The following is a 22,143-nucleotide window of genomic DNA, read 5'->3' as shown; positions in this document are numbered from 1 at the left end:
GTGGGCAGAGCTATAAAGTTTGCTGTCAGAAGTATTACAAGGTAAACTTACTTTTAATCCATCTGTCTGCATATTTCAAGACATGGAATATGGTGGTGTAGTGAGATACCCGGTGGGTTGGACGATTCTCTTCTCATCACTGATCTTGAAAAAATGTATACTAAAAACTTGGAAATCAATCAATCTGCCATCATTGACACAATGGAAAAATCGAATGATTTATTATTGAAATATTGAAATGGCATGGGCGACTGAGAAAAACAAATTGGTACAATTTAAGGCCAAGTGGCAAACAAAAATGCAGATACTAGGGATGGGAGTGCAAGCATACGGGTCTGAGCAGATTAGTGTTTTTGGAGTGAAAAGAAAGTGTGGGGGGTAATTTGAAAAAGGCAGTTAAGAGTTGTAAGATTAGAATGAGTGTTGAAGGGGAGCATGGATAGGCTAAATGTATTGTCAAATACAAAAACACAAACATACAAGGATCCCTGACGAATCAAGAAAAACTTCACATCCATATTGGGGGGAGGTCTCTCTATCTACCTCGCTTCCTCTGTCTCTCTCTATCTGTCTCTCTGTGTCCCAGTTGTCAGACAGTGGGGAGAACCATGTGGCCCGGACTCACGAGGGCTATGCAGCAGTGTCTGTTCTCTCAGAAGGAGGTGCCTGGGATACTGGGTGTTATCGTTAGTATCCCTGTCTCATTATGGACACTGACCCTAACAAACAAACCTATATAAAGCTTCAATCTGCTAAATTGTTTTCAAATAAAGTAAAGGGGAATAAAGTTAAATAATGCAAGCCTCAATAGAACTAATGTGACTTCTTCTCCCTCTAGTTTCCTCCTCTACCAGCCAAGCCTCAGGTAAATGTACCAACCAAAGTTCTGAAACTTTTTATTTTTTTTTAACTTTGTATTTTTAATACACATATTTCACTTACCTAGAGCCTATTTTGACCCTATTAATCTATATTATTGATTGCTGTGTAGAGGAAGATGGCGCCGAAGGGTAGGGCTGTCGTCTTATCGGCTCTTAACCAACCGTGCTATTTTGTTTGTCTTTTCACGTTGTTCGTAACTTATTTTGTACATAATGTTGCTGCTAATGTCTCTTATGACCGAAAGGAGCTTCTGGACATCAGAACTTGGATTACTCACCTCAAATTGGATGAGGAGTTCTTCAACGAGTCGGACGCGAGGGATATACTACGGACACCCGACCAGGCCCCGATCCCCGTGATTCGCTGGAAAAGGAAACACAGGTTTCGCGGAAAGAGATCAGGATGCCTTGTGAGGATCCGGATAAGAGGGGCTAACCTGCCCTTACCTTCTGTTCTGCTAGCTAATGTTCAATCGCTGGAAAATAAATGTGACGAACTGAAAGCACCTATCTCCTACCAATGAGACACTCAAAACTCTAATATCTTATGTTTCACAGAGTCGTGGCTGAACGACGACATTAAGAACATACAGCTGGCGGGTTAAGCACTCTTTCGGCAGGACAGAACAGCAGCCTCTGGTAAGACATGGGGTGGGGGCCTATGCATTTATGTAAACAACAGCTGGTGCACGATATCTAAGGAAGTCTCAAAGTTTTGCTCGCCTGAGGTAGAGTATCTCATGATAAGCTGTAGACCACACTATCTACCTAGACAGTTTTCATCTGTATTTTACGATGCTGTCTCCAAACCACCACAGACAGATGCTGGCACTGTCTAAATGAGCTCAATGAGCTGTATTCCGCCATAAGAAAACAGGAAAACACTAATCCAGAAGTGGCGCTCCTAGCGGCCGGTAACTTTAATGCAGGGAAACTTAAATCAGTTTGACCTAATTTCAATCAGAATGTTAAATGTGCAACCAGAGAGGGGAAAAAATCTAGACCATTTTTACTCCACACACAGAGAAGTGTACAAGGCTCTCCCTCACCCACCATTTGGCAAATCTGACCATAACTCTATCCTCCTGATTCCTGCTTACAAGCTAAAATTAAAACAGGAAGCACCAGTGACTCGATCTATAAAAAAGTGGTCAGATGAAGCTGACGCTAAACTACGGGACTGTTTTGCTAGCACAGACTGGAATATGTTCTGGGGTTCTTCCGATGGCTTTGAGGAATACACCACATCGGTCACTGGTTTCATCAACAAGTGCAACGAGGGCATCGTCCCCACAGTGACTGTACGTACATACCCAAACCAGAAGCCATGGATTACAGGCAACATTCGCACTGAGCAAAAGGGTAGAGCTGCCCCTTTCAAGGAGCGGGACTGTAACCCGGAAGCTTATAAGAAATCCCGCTATGCCCTCCGACGAACCATCAAACAGGCAAAGCGTCAATACAGGACTAAGGTCGAATCGTACTACACCGGCTCCGACGCTCGTCAGACGTGGCAGGCCTTGCAAACTATTACAGACTACAATGGGAAGCACAGCCCAGAGCTGCCCAGTGACACGAGCCTACCAGACGGGATAAATAACTTCTATGCTCACTTCGAAGCAAGTAACACTGAAACATGCATGAGATCATCAGCTGTTCCCGGACGACTGTGTGATCAGGCTCTGCGCAGCCGATGTGAGTAAGACCTTGAAACAGGTCAACATTCACAAGGCCGGTGGGCCAGACGGATTATCAGGATGTGTACTCTGAGCATGCGCTGGCCAACTGGCAAGTGTCTTCACTGACATGTTCAACCTCTCCCTGTCTGAGTCTGTAATACAAACATATTTCAAGCAGACCACCATAGTCCCTGTGCCCAAGAACACTAAGGTAACCTGCCTAAATGACTACCGATCCTTAGCACTCAGGTCTGTAGCCATGACATTCTTTGAAAGGCTGGTCATGGCTCACATCAACACCATTATCCCAAAAACCCTAGACTCACTTCAATTTGCATACCGCACCGACAGATCCACACATGATGCAATCTCTATTGCACCACATACTGCCCTCTCCCACCTGGACAAAAGGAATGGCTATGTGAGAATGCTATTCATTAACTACAGCTCAGCGTTCAACACCATAGTGCCCTCAAAGCTAATCACTAAGCTAAGGATCCTGGGGCTAAATACCTCCCTCTGCAACTGGATCCTGGACTTCCTGACGGGCCGCATCCAAGTGGTAAGGGTAGATCACCACATCTGCCACGCTGATCCTCAACACGGGGGCCCCTCAGGGGTGCATGCTCAGTCCCCTCCTGTACTCCCTGTTCACTCATGACTGCACTGTCAGGCACGAATCCAACACCATCATTAGGTTTGCTGATGACACAACAGTGATCACCGACAACGATGAGACAGCCTATAGGGTGGAGGTCAGAGTCCTGACCGTGTGGTGCAAGGACAACAACCTCTCCCTCAATGTGATCAAGACAAATGAGATGATTGTGGTCTACAGGAAAACTAGGACTGAGCACGCCCCCATTCTCATCGACGGGGCTGTAGTGGAGCAGGTTGAGAGCTTCAAGTTCCTTGGCGTCCACATCACCAACAAACTAACATGGTCCAAGCACACCAAGACAGTCGTGAAGAGGGCACGACAAAATATATTCCCCCTCAGGAGATTGAATTGATTTGGCATGGGTCCTCAGATCCTCAAAAGGTTTTACAGCTGCACCATCGAGAGCATCCTGACGGGTTGCATCACTGCCTGGTATGGCAACTGCTCGGCCTCCGACCGCAAGGCACTACAGAGGGTAGTGCGTACGGCCCAGTACATTACCGGGGCCAATCTTCCTGCCATCCAGGACCTCCATACCAGGCAGTGTTAGAGGAAGGACCTAAAAATTGTCAAAGACTCCAGCCACCCTAGTCATAGACTGCCCCCCCCCACGCTGCTGCTACTCTCTGTTATTATCTATGCATAGCCACTTTAATACCTCTACCTACTTGTACATAATTACCTCAATTACCTCCACACCGGTGCCCGTGCACATTGACACATTGACTATGTACTGGCATCCCCTTTATATAGCCCAGCAATTGCTTTTTACTATGTTGTCTAATTATTTGTTATGCTATCTCTTACTTTTTTTCTTCTTAAAACTGCATTGTTGGTAAAGGGCTTGTAAAGTAAGCATTTCACTGTAAGGTCTACACCTGTGGATTCGGCGCAGGTGACAAATACAATTTGATTTAATTTGATTTGATATGACACTACAGATCTTAAAAATGTCTTGAAACAGAATTGTCTCAAACTTTGCAACGATGTTCTTTATTGGTTAGAAGTGCAATGCTTTACTATAATTGCTCTGCTCTGTAGGTTGCTTGGCCATGGGCAAGGACTGGCGTACCTACTGCATGGCATTGGAGACCTACGTATCTCCAGCAGCTGGGAGCACACACCACGCTCAGCAAGAACAAATGCCTGGAACACATTATTACCACCAAACGCCCTTCTTCTCCAGCTGTTTAATCCTAATCTCTTCTCAATGTTCTACCCTTTCCTTTTCATTTTATTGGTCAAATCACCTCAATGTGTTTGACTTGTGTCTGTTCTGGTGGGTTTTCACCAATAATCCCCTGTTGGATTTAGAGTTACAACTTGCCATTTCCTGTTGTATTTCTTGTATTTCGTAACATGGTAAACTTAGTAGCTAGGGATAATAACCCAATAATTAAGATTCCACACAATGTTTAAGAGACAGGCAAAAACAGTTAATTCACACTTGTTTTGTGGAGTTTATCAGCATAGGGTTAGCAACATCCACAAGGTTAGCCACTTGCCCATGGGCTACATATAGGCTACTAAATATGTTTACTTCGTGTTAGTCGCTTTGGATAAAAGCGTCTACTACATCAGCATGTTAATATTATCATCTTTAAAAGGAAAAGTCACAGACATGTTAGTGCTGAGAATGAGGACATATCAAAAACAGATCTGATAAGTGCATTTGGAAAGTATTCAGACCCCTTGACTTTTTCCACATTTTGTTGCGTTACAGCCTTATTCTAACATTGATTAAATAATTCTTCCCCTCATCAGTCTACACACAATACCCCATAATGAAGAAGCAAAAACAGGTTTTTAGCTTTAAAAAAAACCCTGAAATATCTGTATATTTGTATATTGCAAAATATACTGTAGATGGCCATCTGTTTGTGGTCTGTGGGAGCGTGCTGAAGTAAGTAATTGGAAAATCTGACTTTGTCAAATGGAGATACTGTCTGTACAGAAACATACACACTTTAACATGACGTTCCATGTTAGTGCACTTTAAAAGCATATACTTCAGTTGATGACATTGCGAGAGTGCTTTTCTTGTTCAGGAATGCAACAATTTGTGATTTGTCCATTAGACCAAAGAGGAAGTAGCTAACTGACTGGTTTCGACAATAGGTTGTTTTTACAAAGATAGTTGGCTGTAACAAACTTAGGCTTAAAAATACAAACATTTTACATTTTTGTTGTCAACTTCAAGGATTATGAATTCTTCAAGGTGTACCAGCTATTTGGCAGAAATATAAGATTCATATGTTAAAATGGGTGATATATCAGTTTGAATAGCCACCAATGAAACCTCTTGCAATAGTGATTGCGAAAGATGTTTCCATACACATCAAACCACATCTCCCTTTTTTTTTAAACGGCTGAAGTCATCCATCTCTATTACAAAACAGCAATATAAAAAGGGAACTAGGTAAATCACAAGCCATTCAAGGCACTATACATGTCTCTGCTTCACAAAAAGAAAAACAAGTAGCTAAACGATAGTATCACCATCTTAAAACAATTCCATATGTTAGCATAGGTAAACCCGCCCCTGATTTCCTGTGCCCAGTTAACCACTAAACATGTGTTATTGGAGAGTGAAATATATTTATAGTTAAGTGTGCCAGATAAAGCCTCATGATACTGGGCACAATAATGTTAGAGATCTCTCTGTATTATAAGGCTGTGAGCCTTGTATAGTGGCTCTAGGAGGATCTGCCTGTCTTGATACTGGCATACTCTATTTCTCCACTGTTCTCCAGACTCACTGCTGTTTTCCCTTTTCCTGTCATGTGGACGATGGTGCAGTATATCACTGAGGTATCATCCTATATAAAGGGACGATAAGAAACACAAGATACATTCAGAGACACAGTCAATGCTACTAACATCTGGGGATGCACAAATTCACACTATTTTACATGATATATAACGCTTATACTACCACACACACACACTAAACTTTTTCTTACTGGAGCACAGAGTGGTGTAGTTGTATCCTCTTGGTTGGCGTTTCTGTGTTGAACCGTAGCATGCATTGCATTGGGATCATCCTAGAGAGGGAAGATACAATGAGACACATACTGTATAATGAAGTTGCAACATTCATTAGCACACAAATAACACAGGGATTGAGATGTCATCTTTTTTGAGACCTTCATTTTCCCACTGAATTTGACATGATTTAATCGAGGAACAGTCTTAAAAACAAACAAACAAACATTCTCTTACTAGTGGTTGCAATTGTGGATAAATACTTTTGTTTCTCTTGTATATGTACAAAGCCATTCCAGCGATGATCAGTATGACTACTAGGACAGCCATTAAGACGTATTGGATTGGATTGTTTTGCAGAGAGGATGCAGATGGAGCTTCTCCTGACGTCCTCACTGTGCCTGTTCTTACAGGATATGGACATGTTTAGTCAGTCTACAGTATAACAGGGAGCTTTGCTCGGTGCAAAACAGAATACTGTGGTCAGCTTGTATGCTGATGTAGTTTTTTGTTCAAATGTCATCAATTCGAACCTGTCAGACAGAAAATGTAATGACAATTTGATAGAAACCAGTCGCAGATGTGTGTAATTTTGAGACATTTGAATCATTTCCTTGAAATATTCTGCCTGTGGAGTATAATTTCATGATATTCATTGGACATAAAGTGACCATTAGAAGCAGTTGTTGGTAGTGCTTTTGTAGTCTCTGGCAAGGTCTTTATCCCCTTACAGACTTATTTTGTTATGCACATCTTATATGAGCATGAAAAAGTCAATTTAAATGGTGAATGCAGTGCTTGTTTTTCAGTGTGCAGACAACACTCATAAAATGGATCATTATCAGATATCTTACCTTCAACAGTGATATGTATGTCTCTAGTGTCTTGGTTGTTGATTGTACACCTGTACCACCCCTGATCCTCCTTAGTGATGAATGAGAGAAGGACAGAGAGGTTCCCTGGAGAGCTCTCAGTGTTAAACATTGCCACTCTGTCTCTGTAGAGATCACACTTGGTTAATGGTATAGCGGGGAGTTTAGTCCATGTCAGTTTGTGAGGTTTAGCCTGGAGTTCATTGCAGGAGCAGGGCAGGAGCACAGACTGGCCCGGGGATCGAACTATCTCCAGTTGGTTAGAGTCTGACAAACTGCAGCCTGTTGAAACACGTAGAAAAGTGTTATACTTACTTTTTTTCATTTTAAATGATGGTAGTTCTCTACAACTTCTACCATGAATGCAGAAGACTACCCATTACTAACAGTATTACTGCTAGCCTTCAGTATTATCAATGCCATATACTGTAATAATCTGAAATAGTTTATATATTTGATGGACCAAACCATGAATGGTTTTGTACAGATGTTTGCCTTCTACTGTTATACTTTCTATATACAGCTGTCTAAGCCTGAGATTAATATTTTACCTTTAACATAGAGTCTGATGTCCCTCTCTATGTCCCAGTTGTCACTATCCTCGAGTGTACATCTGTAATCTCCCTGATCATCCTGAGTGAGGTGTGAGAGGAGGACAGAGAGGTTCCCAGGGTGTTTTCTATTTAACAGCTCCACTCTGTCTATGTAGAGATCACTCTGGGTTAATATCACAGGCTCCTGACCTAGGGTTAATTTAGTCCAGGTGAGTCTGGGAGTATCAAACTGACGTACAGTACAGGAGCAGGGCAGGAGAACAGACTGGCCTGTAAATGCAGTGATCTCCTGCAGTGGATGGTTAGTGCCTGACAGAGTACAGCCTGTTGAAACACAGAGCAACATCATTCTTATTGCCATGAGTATTATTACAATTCTGCATGTACACAGTACAATCCATTATGGGCAGTGCTTTCTAAAATGAAGTCTGAAACTATGAGCAATTATTTGAGAGATCTGCAACAGAATCCACACATGCCATTTAGCAGACACTTTTATCCAAAGTAAATCAGAGGTTTATTTGACCACAAGTTTAAAAAAATGCCATAAATATTGTTTATGAACCAGAAAAAGAACTGCAGAAGGATGACTTGATAAACAATCTCCCCAGAGTAAGAGCAACAAGCAACACTTTATGCGATTGTGTACACTTTGTATACGAAACGCATTAGTATTTTTTTTCCCAATTTTTTTTCAGAAACTGAGGTCTCCATGACCACATACAGGTTAAGACAGTAGGACTCACCTTCATTTCCTGCAGTAATGTGAAGGATTGAGCTGATCAGAAACACAGAGATCCACATGATGATGACGGTCTCCTGATGTTGAAAGACAGAAACGGTATGTTTCGGTATGTGTGTGTGTTGAGAGAAGGACTGAGTTTGGCGCTCCTCTTCCCTGTGAGTGTAGACTGACAATACATGTACCTGTGTGACATGGCAAGTAAAAGTATAGTGTAAATGGTACAGTGCCTTGCGAAAGTATTCGGCCCCCTTGAACTTTGCGACCTATTGCCACATTTCAGGCTTCAAACATAAAGATATAAAACTGTATTTTTTTGTGAAGAATCAACAACAAGTGGGACACAATCATGAAGTGGAACGACATTTATTGGATATTTCAAACTATTTGCTGTGATTACAGCTGTAAGTCGCTTGGGGTATGTCTCTATCAGTTTTGCACATCGAGAGACTGACATTTTTTCCCATTCCTCCTTGCAAAACAGCTCGAGCTCAGTGAGGTTGGATGGAGAGCATTTGTGAACAGCAGTTTTCAGTTCTTTCCACAGATTCTCGATTGGATTCAAGTCTGGACTTTGACTTGGCCATTCTAACACCTGGATATGTTTATTTTTGAACCATTCCATTGTAGATTTTGCTTTATGTTTTGGATCATTGTCTTGTTGGAAGACAAATCTCCATCCCAGTCTCAGGTCTTTTGCAGACTCCATCAGGTTTTCTTCCAGAATGGTCCTGTATTTGGCTCCATCCATCTTCCCATCAATTTTAACCATCTTCCCTGTCCCTGCTGAAGAAAAGCAGGCCCAAACCATGATGCTGCCACCACCATGTTTGACAGTGGGGATGGTGTGTTCAGGGTGATGAGCTGTGTTGCTTTTACGCCAAACATAACATTTTGCATTGTTGCCAAAAAGTTCAATTTTGGTTTCATCTGACCAGAGCACCTTCTTCCACATGTTTTGTGTGTCTCCCAGGTGGCTTGTGGCAAACTTTAAATGACACTTTTTATGGATATCTTTAAGAAATGGCTTTCTTCTTGCCACTCTTCCATAAAGGCCAGATTTGTGCAATATACGACTGATTGTTGTCCTATGGACAGAGTCTCCCACCTCAGCTGTAGATCTCTGCAGTTCATCCAGAGTGATCATGTGCCTCTTGGCTGCATCTCTGATCAGTCTTCTCCTTGTATGAGCTGAAAGTTTAGAGGGACGGTCAGGTCTTGGTAGATTTGCAGTGGTCTGATACTCCTTCCATTTCAATATTATCGCTTGCACAGTGCTCCTTGGGATGTTTAAAGCTTGGGAAATCTTTTTGTATCCAAATCTGGCTTTAAACTTCTTCACAGCAGTATCTCGGACCTGCCTGGTGTGTTCCTTGTTCTTCATGATGCTCTCTGCGCTTTTAACGGACCTCTGAGACTATCACAGTGCAGGTGCATTTATACGGAGACTTGATTACACACAGGTGGATTGTATTTATCATCATTAGTCATTTAGGTCAACATTGGATCATTCAGAGATCCTCACTGAACTTCTGGAGAGAGTTTGCTGCACTGAAAGTAAAGGGGCTGAATAATTTTGCACGCCCAATTTTTCAGTTTTTGATTTGTTAAAAAAGTTTGAAATATCCAATAAATGTCGTTCCACTTCATGATTGTGTCCCACTTGTTGTTGATTCTTCACAAAAAAATACAGTTTTATATCTTTATGTATGAAACCTGAAATGTGGCAAAAGGTCGCAAAGTTCAAGGGGGCCGAATACTTTTGCAAGGCACTGTATGTCCTGACTCTCAGCCCACATCCGGTTACATACCTCTCTGCTTCTCCTTTTTCTCTAACTAGTCATTCTCCTCTTCTTATAGTCAGCTCTTCTCAAAATGTATGTTTTTAATGGAATTATAGTTCATTTGACCATGATAATCTTATCCATGACAAAATGGCCATCAATCTGCCAATCTGTCATTTCATAAATGGAAAACTGCTCAGCCACTTTAGATAACAAGTATAGACCCTACATAGAGTATATTAACAAAAATTAGGCAGGTATTGCATAATTCCCCAAAATCAACAAAGGCATACTGGTTGAAGAGAATTTCTATCATCATTGTGTAATCAATACGATGGGAGACAGAGTGCTGGTTTCCAGCGCAGGGCGCAGCAGTTGTTTATTAGCAAATGACCCTGGGAGGAGGCATACACAGGGACTCCAAAAAGGTAACAGTACAGGCAGGGAAAAGGCTAATAACATAGTCCGGGAGATCAGGCAAGGGGTTGACGACAGGAAATCTGATAGGCAAAAGTACAGGCAGGGAATAGGCCAAAAAGGTGTTGTTAGTGAGGATGGCCAAAAACCACACTAAATGGGAGGACTAATACAGAACTAAACAGAGCTCTGACTAGACCATGTAACAAAACAAACAATACCTCACAATGGTGGGGTGCAAAGAACTGAACTAAATAGTGTGTGATAATGACATACAGGTGTGTGAACAGGTGATCAGAATTCACGTGATTGGGATCTGGAGCGTGAGCTGCGTTCAGGGGATCTATGTGTTTGAGAGTGTGAGTTGGAAGCAGATGTTACACATTGCAATATAACTCCACATACCACCATTAGAGACTAAGCATGAATTTAGCAGAACTATGATTCTAAACATTGCCAATGTATGTACATAAAACACCACAACTTATCAAAATGAAGAGAAGAGCGTACTTTTTGTTCAAACTTTATTGCCTTATTGCCATAGATTTTCCTAGTCTTTACACTGTTAATAAAAGTAATGATGTTAATTTCATTTAGAAAAGTAATATATCATACATATTTACAGAATGCATTTAATTTATGGTATTATAGAAGAGAAGTAAAAGACAAAATACATAATGTAATTTGTATCAAATTTGAATTCTATCATATGGTATTTTAAATGCGTTGTAAGATCAAGATTTGAATGTGAAGAGTGAAACATATTTACAGGTAAGTAATACATGGTAACAATAACCACACATACTGTATAATGGCTCTAGGAGGATCTGCCCATCTTAATGCTGGCCTACTCTGGCCGTCATTGTAAATAAGAATTTGTTCTTAATTGACTTGCCTAGTTAAATAAAGGTTAAATAAACACAAATTCTCCACTGTTCTCCAGACTCACTGCTGCCTTCCCTTTTCCTGTCATGTGGACGATGGTGCAGTATATCACTGAGGTATCATCCTATATAAAGTGACAATAAGAAACACAAGATACAGTGCCTTGCGAAAGTATTCGGCCCCCTTGAACTTTGCGACCTTTTGCCACATTTCAGGCTTCAAACATAAAGATATAAAACTGTATTTTTTTGTGAAGAATCAACAACAAGTGGGACACAATCATGAAGTGGAACGACATTTATTGGATATTTCAAACTTTTTTAACAAATCAAAAACTGAAAAATTGGGCGTGCAAAATTATTCAGCCCCTTTACTTTCAGTGCAGCAAACTCTCTCCAGAAGTTCAGTGAGGATCTCTGAATGATCCAATGTTGACCTAAATGACTAATGATGATAAATACAATCCACCTGTGTGTAATCAAGTCTCCGTATAAATGCACCTGCACTGTGATAGTCTCAGAGGTCTGTTAAAAGCGCAGAGAGCATCATGAAGAACAAGGAACACACCAGGCAGGTCCGAGATACTGCTGTGAAGAAGTTTAAAGCCAGATTTGGATACAAAAAGATTTCCCAAGCTTTAAACATCCCAAGGAGCACTGTGCAAGCGATAATATTGAAATGGAAGGAGTATCAGACCACTGCAAATCTACCAAGACCTGGCCGTCCCTCTAAACTTTCAGCTCATACAAGGAGAAGACTGATCAGAGATGCAGCCAAGAGGCCCATGATCACTCTGGATGAACTGCAGAGATCTACAGCTGAGGTGGGAGACTCTGTCCATAGGACAACAATCAGTCGTATATTGCACAAATCTGGCCTTTATGGAAGAGTGGCAAGAAGAAAGCCATTTCTTAAAGATATCCATAAAAGTGTCGTTTAAAGTTTGCCACAAGCCACCTGAGAGACACACCAAACATGTGGAAGAAGGTGCTCTGGTCAGATGATACCAAAATTGAACTTTTTGGCAACAATGCAAAACGTTATGTTTGGCGTAAAAGCAACACAGCTCATCACCCTGAATGCACCATCCCCACTGTCAAACATGGTGGTGGCAGCATCTTTCTTTTTACGTGTCTTTGTTTTGTATGTCGTGTTTTGTATTATTTGTTTTGCACCCAGAACTCTGGGTCTTGTTGTTCCTGTATGCTCTTTTATGTTTAGATAAGAATTGTATACCTGTCTTGTATACCTATACACCATTCTTCTGTGTGTTTCATAAAAAATATTTGAAACAAATCTACCTATAATAATAATAATAATAATTTAGTGGGTGCTTATATTCATATTATTTCACACAAGTGGGTATTATATGCAGTGCATTGGAAATGTGCTTTTTGCATATCCCAACTCTCCCTGAGACACCCTTCGAGAGACAATGTGTGCTCAAAGTAATATCCACAATAGTTCTAAGATTTCACATGTCAAGTGTGTATAAAGGCGGAGTCAGGTGCAGGAGAGCAGAGTATGATAAATAAAGCGCACTTTATTAAAGTTCCAAAACGGGAGCACAACAAAAGCGCTCAAAAACACGGCACAATAAAGTAAAGCGCAAAAGAACATCGTATGACATGAAACCAATTACACACAAAGCATGATGGGAAACAGACGGTTAAATACAAATAGACTGACTGGGGAAATGAAAACCAGGTGTGTATGAAAACCAGGTGTGTATGAAAACCAGACAAAACAAATGGAAATATGGAAAATGGAGCGGCGATGGCTAGAAAGCCTGTGACGCCGAACGCCGCCCGAACAAGGAGAGGAGCAGACTTCGGGAGAAGTCGTGACACATGATTTGTGTGTTGTTAGATTGTCAGAAGTGAACCAGCAAATGACTTTCTGTCTCCAGTGTGTGTTTGTTTCCACAGAACTAGCAGTGGCATGTGGATACTTCTCAACATCTCTGCACCCCTGTGTGGAGCAGGAGGAGGACACTTCTCAAAGTGAAAGAATTGCACCACAGATACCATATCTACATTTAGATACAGTTCAATGTCTGTCTTCATTGTGTATGTATATGAAGCAGTGGTTTGTCTAAAATGGACTCATCAACCCTGTTTCTTCTTGCAGGTTACGTGTCAAGTTTCTGAAGTCATAGATTCAATCAAGGTAAAATGACATCATCGCCTTATAAGGTAATATCCATTTGACCAAACGCTGAAAGTTAAAAAGACTGGGAACATATTTCCCATGATTCATGCTTATGCATCACTAATTGTGCATTTTTCCATGGGCAGAAATACTTTGAGAGTGTTGCTGAGAACAACTTGAGCACTATGGGCCTGGGGCTGGTTCTGGAGTATCGGTCAAGGTCAAACATCATCTGTAATTAACAAGGCTAGGAGTTTTTCCTGTCTACATGATCTGTTGTAGCAGCTCCGTTATTGGTAAACAACAACACGGCATTAGTGTTGTAACTGAATGTGCTCACTGTTTGCGTAACGACATACTGTAATTTCCATTAGGTCATGAGGAAAATCCTCAACCCCCCTCAGCTGTTGATAAGTCATAGAGATCACAAACAGTACAGGAAACACTTAACATATTTTTTTGATATTGAAGTAGTTTATTAAGTGTTATATTTATCACTATTGATAAGTATAATCTGTGAGCCCAGTCTGTGTGTGTATACAGTCGTGGCCAAAATGAATGACAACTATTAATTTTCACAGTCTGCTGCCTCAGTGTCTTTAAATATTTTTGTCAGATGTTACTATGGAATACTAAAGTATAATTATAAGCATTTCATAAGTGTCAAAGGCTTTTATTGACAATTACATGAAGTTGATGCAAAGCGTCAATATTTGCAGTGTTGACCCTTCTATTTCAAGACGTCTGCAATCCACCCTGGCATGCTGTCAATTAACTTCTGGGCCACATCCTGACCGATGGCAGCTCATTCTTGCATAATCAATACTTGGAGTTTGTCAGAATTTGTGGGTTTTTGTTTGTCCACCCGCCTCTTGAGGATTGACCACAAGTTCTCAATGGGGAGTTTCCTGGCCATGGACCCAAAATATCGATGTTTTGTTCTCAGAGCCACTTACTTATCACTTTTGCCTTATGGCAAGGTGCTCCATCATGCTGGAAAAGGCATTGTTTGTCACCAAACTGTTCCTGGACGGTTGGGATAAGTTGCTCTCGGAGGATGTGTTGGTGCCATTCTTTATTCATGGCTGTGTTCTTAGGCAAAATTGTGAGTGAGCCCACTCCCTTGGCTGAGAAGCAATCCCACACATGAATGGTTTCAGGATGCTTTACTGTTGGCATGACACATTACTGATGGTAGCGTTCACCTTGTCTTCTCCAAACAAGATTTTTTCCGGATGCCCCAAACAATCGGAAAGCAGATTCATCAGAGAAAATGACTTTATCCCAGTCCTCAGCAGTCCAATCCCTGTACCTTTTGCAGAATATCAGTATATCTGTCCCTGATGTTTTTCCTGGAGAGAAGTGGCTTCTTTGCTGCCCTTCTTGACACCAGGCCATCCTCCAAAAGTCTTCACCTCACTGTGGGTGCAGATGCATTCACACCTGCCTGCTGCCATTCCTGAGCAAGCTCTGTACTGGTGGTGCCCCGATCCCGCAGCTCAATCAACTTTATTAGACGGTCCTGGCACTTGCTGGACTTTCTTGGGTGCCCTGAAGCCTTCTTCACAACAATTGAACCGCTCTCCTTGAAGTTCTTGATGATCCGATAAATGGTTGATTTAAGCGCAATCTTACTGGCAGCAATATCCTTGCATGGGAAGCCCTTTTTGTGCAAAGCAATGATGACGGCACATGTTTCCTTGCAGGTAACCATGGATGACAGAGGAAGAACAATGATTCCAAGCACCACCCTCCTTTTGAAGCTTCCAGGCTGTTATTCAAACTCAATCAGCATGATAGAGTGATCTCCAGCCTTGTCCTTGTCAACACTCACACCTGTGTTAACGAGAGAATCACTGATATGATGTCAGCTGGTCCTTTTGTGGCAGGGCTGAAATGCAGTGGAAATGTTTTTTGGGGATTCAGTTCCTTTGCATGGCAAAGAGGGACTTTGCAATTAATTGCAATTCATCTGATCACTCTTCATAACATTCTGGAGTATATGCAAATTGCCATCATACAAACTGAGGCAGCAGACTTTGTGAAAATTTATATTTGTGTCATTCTCAAAACTTTTGGCCACGACTGTATTATGTGTATGTATGTGGGTTGAAAGAGATGCAGTAGAGAAGAATTGGTAAACTGGTGGCACTGGAGACAGCCAGCAAGAACGCCGAAAGAGCAAAGCCTGTGAAGAAAGCTGCTGTGAACATTCTTGTTCAGAGCAGGTACACATCAGGCATCACTTGTTCTTACTGTGTCCAGCAGGTGTCAGTATTGCACTCTCATCTACAGTCAACTCAAGGTTTGAAACTTCAAATAAAATAAAATAGTATTTGTCACATGCTCCTGAATACAACAGGTGTAGACCTTACCATGAAATGCTTACTTCCACGCCCGTAACCAAAAATGCAGTTTTTAAGGAAAATAAGAGTTAAGAAAAATAGTTACTAAATAAACTAAAGTAAAAATTAAAAGAGCAACAATAAAATAACAATAATAATGTGGCAGGTTCGTCGAGGTAATTGAGGTAATATGTATTTTGGTAGAGGTAAAGTGACTATGCATAGATAATAAACAGCGAGTAGCAGCAGCGAATAGTCCGGGTAGCCATTTGATTAGTTGTTCAGCAGTCTTATGGCATGGGAGTAGAAGCTGTTAAGAAGCATTTTGGACCTAGACTTGGTGCTCCGGTACCGCTTGCCGTGCGGTAGCCGAGAGAACAGTCTATGACTAGGATGGTTGGCGTCTTTGACAATGTTTAGGGCTTTCCTCTGACACCGCCTGGTATGCACTCCCCTCTGTAATGCCTTGCGGTTGGAGGCCGAGCATCTGCCATATCAGGCAGTGATGCAATCCATCAGGATGCTCTCGATGGTGCAACTGTAGAACTTTTTAAAGATCTGAGGACCCATGACAAATCTTTTCAGTCTCTTGGGGGGGAATAGGCCTTGTCAGGCCCTCTTCACAACTGTCTTGGTGTGTTTGGACCATACTATTTTTATTTATTATTTATTTATTTATTTATTACTAGTTTGTTGGTGATGTGGACACCAAGGAACTTGAAGCTCTCAACCTGTTCCACTACAGCCCAGTCGGATGGGGGCGTGCTTGGCCCTCCTTTTCCTGTAGTCCACTATTATCTCCTTTGTCTTGATCACTTTGAGGGAGAGGTTGTTGTTCTGGCACCACACTGCCAGGTCTCTGACCTCCTCCCTATAGGCTGTCTCATCGTTGTGTCGTCGGCAAACTTATGATGGCTTTGGAGTTGTGCTTGGCCACTCAGTCATGGGTGAACAGCGAGTACAGGAGGGGACTAAGCACTCACCACTGAGGGGCCCCTGTGCTGAGGATCAGCATGGCAGATGTGTTGTTTCCTACCCTTGCCATCTGGGGGCGGCCCATCAGGAAGTCCAGGATCCAGTTGCAGAAGGAGGTGTGTAGTCCCAGGGTCCTTAGCTTAGTGATGGGCTTTGAGGTCACTATGGTGTTGAAGGCTGAGCTGTAGTCAATGAACAGCATTCTCACGTAGGTGTTATTTTTGTCCAGGTGGGAAATGGCAGTGTTGAGTGCAATAGAGATTGGTTACTTTGCTGTTCTTGGGCACAAGGACTATGGTGGTCTGCTTGAAACATGTAGGTATTACAGACTCAGCCAAGGACAGGTTGAAAATGCAGTGAAGACACTTTTCAGTTGGTCAGCGCATGCTTGGAGTACACGTCCTGGTAATCCTTCTGGCCCTGCAACTTTGTGAATGTTGACCTCTTTAAAGGTCTTACTCACATTGGCTACGGCGAGCGTGATTCACACAGTCGTACAGAACAGCTGGTGCTCTCATGCATGTGTCAGTGTTGCTTGCCTCGAAGCGTGCATGGAAGTCATTTACCTCATCTGGTAGGCTTGTGTCACTGGGCAGCTTGCTGCTGGGCTTGCTATTGTAGTCCGTAATAGTTTGCAAGCCCTGCCACATCCCACGAGCGTTGGAGACAGTGTAGTAGGATTCAATCTTAGTCCTGTATTTTCGCTTTCCCTGTTTGATGGTTCGTCTGAATACAGGATTTCTTCTAAGAGTCCAGGTTAGAGTCCCACTCCATGAAAGCAGCAGCTCTACCCTTTAGCTCAGTGCGGATGCTGCCTGCAATCCATGGCTTCTGGTTGGGGTATTTACGTATGGTAACTATGGAGACAACGTCATCGATGTACTTATTGATGAAGCCGGTGACTGATGTGGTGTACTCCTCAATGTCATCGGATGAGTCCCGAAACATATTCCAGTCTGTGCTAGCAAAACAGTCCTGTCAGCTCATGAAACATGAGCAAGTAAACTATTGTTAAGGGATTTTTATGAATAATGACTAAATTATGTATACATTTCAATCAGAACTATGACTAAACAGAATACTACTATGTTACTGTATGGATGTATGAATCTTATTACAATCATAATACTGAATGTAATGTGTGTAGTTTGTCTAGAAGGACTGTCTGTTCCTTGTTAGAAACGAATGGAGTTATCATCAGACTGGCTAGAATGCTGTGTTCCTTACGTGACACTTATCTCTACACAGGGAGAGGAGAGACCTTGGGCTAGTAGTAAATTATTTAACAGGTGGTGGACGATGTGGGAAGGCTTGTGAACTATACTGCCATTGTATCGGAGTGGAGGAGGGACAGTTTAAAAGCTATGATGTCATTTTTAGTTTATAACCTGTTGTAAATTGTACCATGATCAGTACTCTCGAGAATAAACGCTATTGATTGATTTTGAGACTGGTCTCTGTCTATTTTATGCAAATAAGTATCTTACAAATCCTTAGAAATGGGCAGAGTGTTTTAATTGAATTGGTTGATAAACATATAGGAATCAAATTCCTTTAACAACTATACTGAACAAAAATATAAACGCAACATGTAAAGTGTTGGTCCCATGTTTCATCAGCTGAAATAAAAGATCCCAGTCATTTTCCTTAAGCACGTTTCCCTATATTTAGGGCACAAATTTGTTTACATCCCTGTTAGTGACCATTTCTCCTTTTCAAGATAATCCATCCACCTGACAGATGTGGCATATCAAGAAGCTGATTAAACAGCATGATCATTCCACAGGTGCACCTTGTGCTGGCGACAACAAAAGGCCACTAATATATGCAGTTTTGTCACATAATACACTGCCACAGATGTCTCACGTTTTGAGGGACCGTGCAATTGACATGCTGACTGCAGGAATGTCAGACCAAGTGTAACTACGTGGGGTTATGGTATGGGAAGGCATAAGCTATGGACAACGAACACAACTGCATTTTATCTATGGCAATTTGAAAGCACAGAGATACCGTGACGAGATCCCTGGAGGCCCATTGTCGTGCCATTCATCATATGTCACATATTGAGCATGTTTGGGATGCTCTAGATCAACCTGTAGGACAGCGTGTTCCAGTTCCCGCCAATATCCAGCAATGTCGCACAGCCATTGAAGAGGCGTAGGACAACATTCCACAGGCCACAATCAACAGCCTGATCAACTCAAGGAGATGCAAAGGAAATGTGTCACGCTGCATGAGGCAAATGGTAGTCACACCAGATACTGACTGGTTTTCTGATCCACGCCCCTACTTTTTTTAAGGCATCTGTGACCAACAGATGCATGTCTGTATTCCCAGTCATTTGAAATCCATAGATTAGGGCATAATGAATGTATTTCAATTCACTGATTTCCTTATATGAACTGTAAACTCAGTAAAAATCTTTGAAATTGTTGCATGTTATGTTTATTTTTGTGTTCAGTGTAGATCATTGAATCAGTGCTGGTGAACGACAACACAATTAAACAGAGTTGACACATTCCTTTGGAATCAACTGTATATTCTATATACAGTACAAGTCAAAAGTTTGGACACACCTACTCATTCAAGGGTTTTTCTTAAATGTTCTATTTTCTACATTGTAGAATTATACTGAAGACATCAAGACTATGAAATAATACATATGGAATCCTGTAGTAACCAAATAAGTGTTACAAAAAGAAAAGATATTGATGACAGCTTTGCTCACTCTTGGCATTCTCTCAACCAGCTTCATGAGGAATACTTTTCCAACAGTCTTGAAGGAGTTACCACATATGCTGAGCACTTGTTGGCTGCTTTTCCTTCACTCTGCAGTTCATCTCATCCCAAACCATCTCAATTGGGTTTAGGTTGGGTGATTTTGGAGGCCAGGCCATCTGACGCAGCACTCCATCACTCTCCTTCTTCCTGTTAAAAAACAAATGAGGGTCCCACTAAGCTCAAACCAGATGGGATGGCGTATCACTGCAGAATGCTGTGGTAGCCATGCTTGTTAAGTGTGCCTTGAATTCTAAACAAATCACTGACAGTGTCACCAGCAAAGAACCCCCACACCATCACACCTCCTCCTCCATGCTTCACGGTGGGAACCACACATGCGAAGATCATCCGTTCACCTACTCTGCGTCTCACAAAGACACGGTGGTTGGAACCAAGAATCTCAAATTTGGACTCATCAGACCAAAGGACAGATTTCCACCAATCTAATGTCCATTGCTTGTGTTTCTTGGCCCAAGCAAGTCTCTTCTTCTTATTGGTGTCCTTTAGTAGGGGCTTCTTTGCAGCAATTCGACCATGAAGGCCTGATTCACACAGTCTCCTCTGAACAGTTGATGTTGAGAGGTGTCTGTTACTTGAATTCTGTGAAGCATTTATTTGGGCTGCAATCTGATGTGCAGTTAACTCTAATGAACTTATCCTTTGCAGCAGAGTTAACTCTGGGTCTTCCTTTCCTGTGGCAGTCCACATGATAGCCAGTTTCATCATAGCGCTTGATGGTTGTTGCGACTGCACTTAAAGAAACTTTCAAAGTTCTTGAAATGTTTTCCTGGATTGACTGAACTTCATGTCTTAAAGTAATGTTGGACTGTCGTTTCTCTTTGCTTATTTGAGCTGTTATTGCCATAATATGAACTTGGCATTTTACCAAATAGGGCTTTCTGTATACCATCCCTACCTTGTCACAACACAAATGATTGGCTCAAATGCATTAACAAGGAAAGAAATTCTACAAATTAACTTTTAACAAGGCACACTTGTTAATTGAAATGCATTCCAGGTGACTAACTCATGAAGCTGGTTGAGAGAATGCCAAGTTTGTGCAAAGTTTTCATCAAGGCAAAGGGTGGCTACTTTGAAGAAACAAAAATATAAAATATATTTTGATTTGTTTAACCCTTTTTTTGTTACTACATGATTCCATATGTGTTATTTCATGGTTTTGATGTCTTTACTAATATTCTACAATGTATAAAATAGTCAAAATAAAGAAAAATCCTTGAATGAGTCTCTGTCCAAACTTTTGACTGGTACTGTATAACTGAACAAAAATATAAAGGTAACATGCAACAATTTCAATGATTTTACTGAGTTACAGTTCATATCTGGAATTCAGTCAAATTAAATAAATGAACTAAGCCCCGGGGAGCCAGGCCCAGCCAATCAGAATTCGTTTTTCCCCACCAAACAACTTTATTACAGACAGAAATATTCCTCAGTTTCATCAGCTGTCCGGGTGGCTGGTCTCAGACCATCTCACAGGTGATCAGCCAGCACCTGCAGGAATTCAAAAAACTGGGAGAGTGACCACCACAGGCCAGACACACACCCTCTCATGACCACCACAACCCTCTCTGACCCTCCTGATAAGTCTGTCTATATCTGCCTGAGCACCTCACTCTAAACATGTCCATACTGTCCTTGTGTGTGACATGCACTGCTTCCATCAAACATATAAATGTAATGAAATCAGCAGAATCCTTATAGCAAGGACACAGTAGTTTTGCCTATCTTGCTCTCTCCTCTCTCTCTCTCTCTCTCTCTCTCTCTCTCACAAATAAACAGACACACCCACACCCAAAGTCACACACTGTCATCCTCTGTCCAAAACCCCACTCACCCTCATACCTCAACACAATAATGAAGCCCCTATGGAGATGGTGGTGTCTCCTTAGCAGAGGTAGTTTGATTCCCTCTGTCTCTGACAGAAGTGTGTGTGCGTGTGTGCGTGCGAGTATGTGCAGCGTGTATATGCAGCGTGTATATGCAGCGTGTATATGCAGCCGCACTGACGAGACATTGCCGGGCCTGCCTTCCTGTGCTACCGCAATGGTGCATACAGAGAGGAGTGTTCTGTGCAGATCTATAGCCACCACCACATCAGTAGTAGGGGTCAAATAAAATAAAGTGTGATGAATTGATTGCCCAACTCCCTGGCTGCGTGTGTGTGCGTTTGTGTGTGTGTCCCGCTCCAGGGTCATTAATCAGTGTGTTAGACTCCTCCCAAGGACATGGCACCAAGGACACTCAGTCTTTCTCTCTGTGTTGACTCTGAGACTGTTCTCTCTGCTCTTCTCTCTGTTTCGGTTTAAATGCTGATTCAGTGACTGCTCACTACTCTGGTGCTTCTTAAACTAACTGTAGCTGGGCCCTCAGATGATCCTTGTTTTACTGAATGTGAGTACTCTAT

The 22,143-nt window shown here is 41.8% G+C and overlaps 1 protein-coding gene across 1 annotated transcript; it reads right to left on the bottom strand.

The window, feature by feature from the left end:
* Positions 1-4,668: 4,668 nt before the first annotated feature.
* Positions 4,669-8,571, bottom strand: LOC112216833 (polymeric immunoglobulin receptor). The gene is made up of 6 exons (XM_024376942.2): positions 8,379-8,571; positions 7,630-7,956; positions 7,061-7,360; positions 6,444-6,607; positions 6,185-6,265; positions 4,669-6,040 (listed from the first exon to the last, which is right to left on the bottom strand). Exons 1-6 carry the CDS (start codon positions 8,434-8,436, stop codon positions 5,918-5,920), a joined length of 1,053 nt encoding a protein of 350 aa, XP_024232710.1. The 5' UTR covers positions 8,437-8,571; the 3' UTR covers positions 4,669-5,917.
* Between the last annotated feature and the right edge of the window lie 13,572 nt (positions 8,572-22,143).

The sequence above is a fragment of the Oncorhynchus tshawytscha genome, linkage group LG02, assembly GCF_018296145.1.
Source record: "Oncorhynchus tshawytscha isolate Ot180627B linkage group LG02, Otsh_v2.0, whole genome shotgun sequence".
Lineage (NCBI taxonomy): Eukaryota > Metazoa > Chordata > Actinopteri > Salmoniformes > Salmonidae > Oncorhynchus > Oncorhynchus tshawytscha.
Note: the sequence above shows the minus strand (reverse complement) of the source record. Positions and strands in the feature narration are given on the sequence as shown.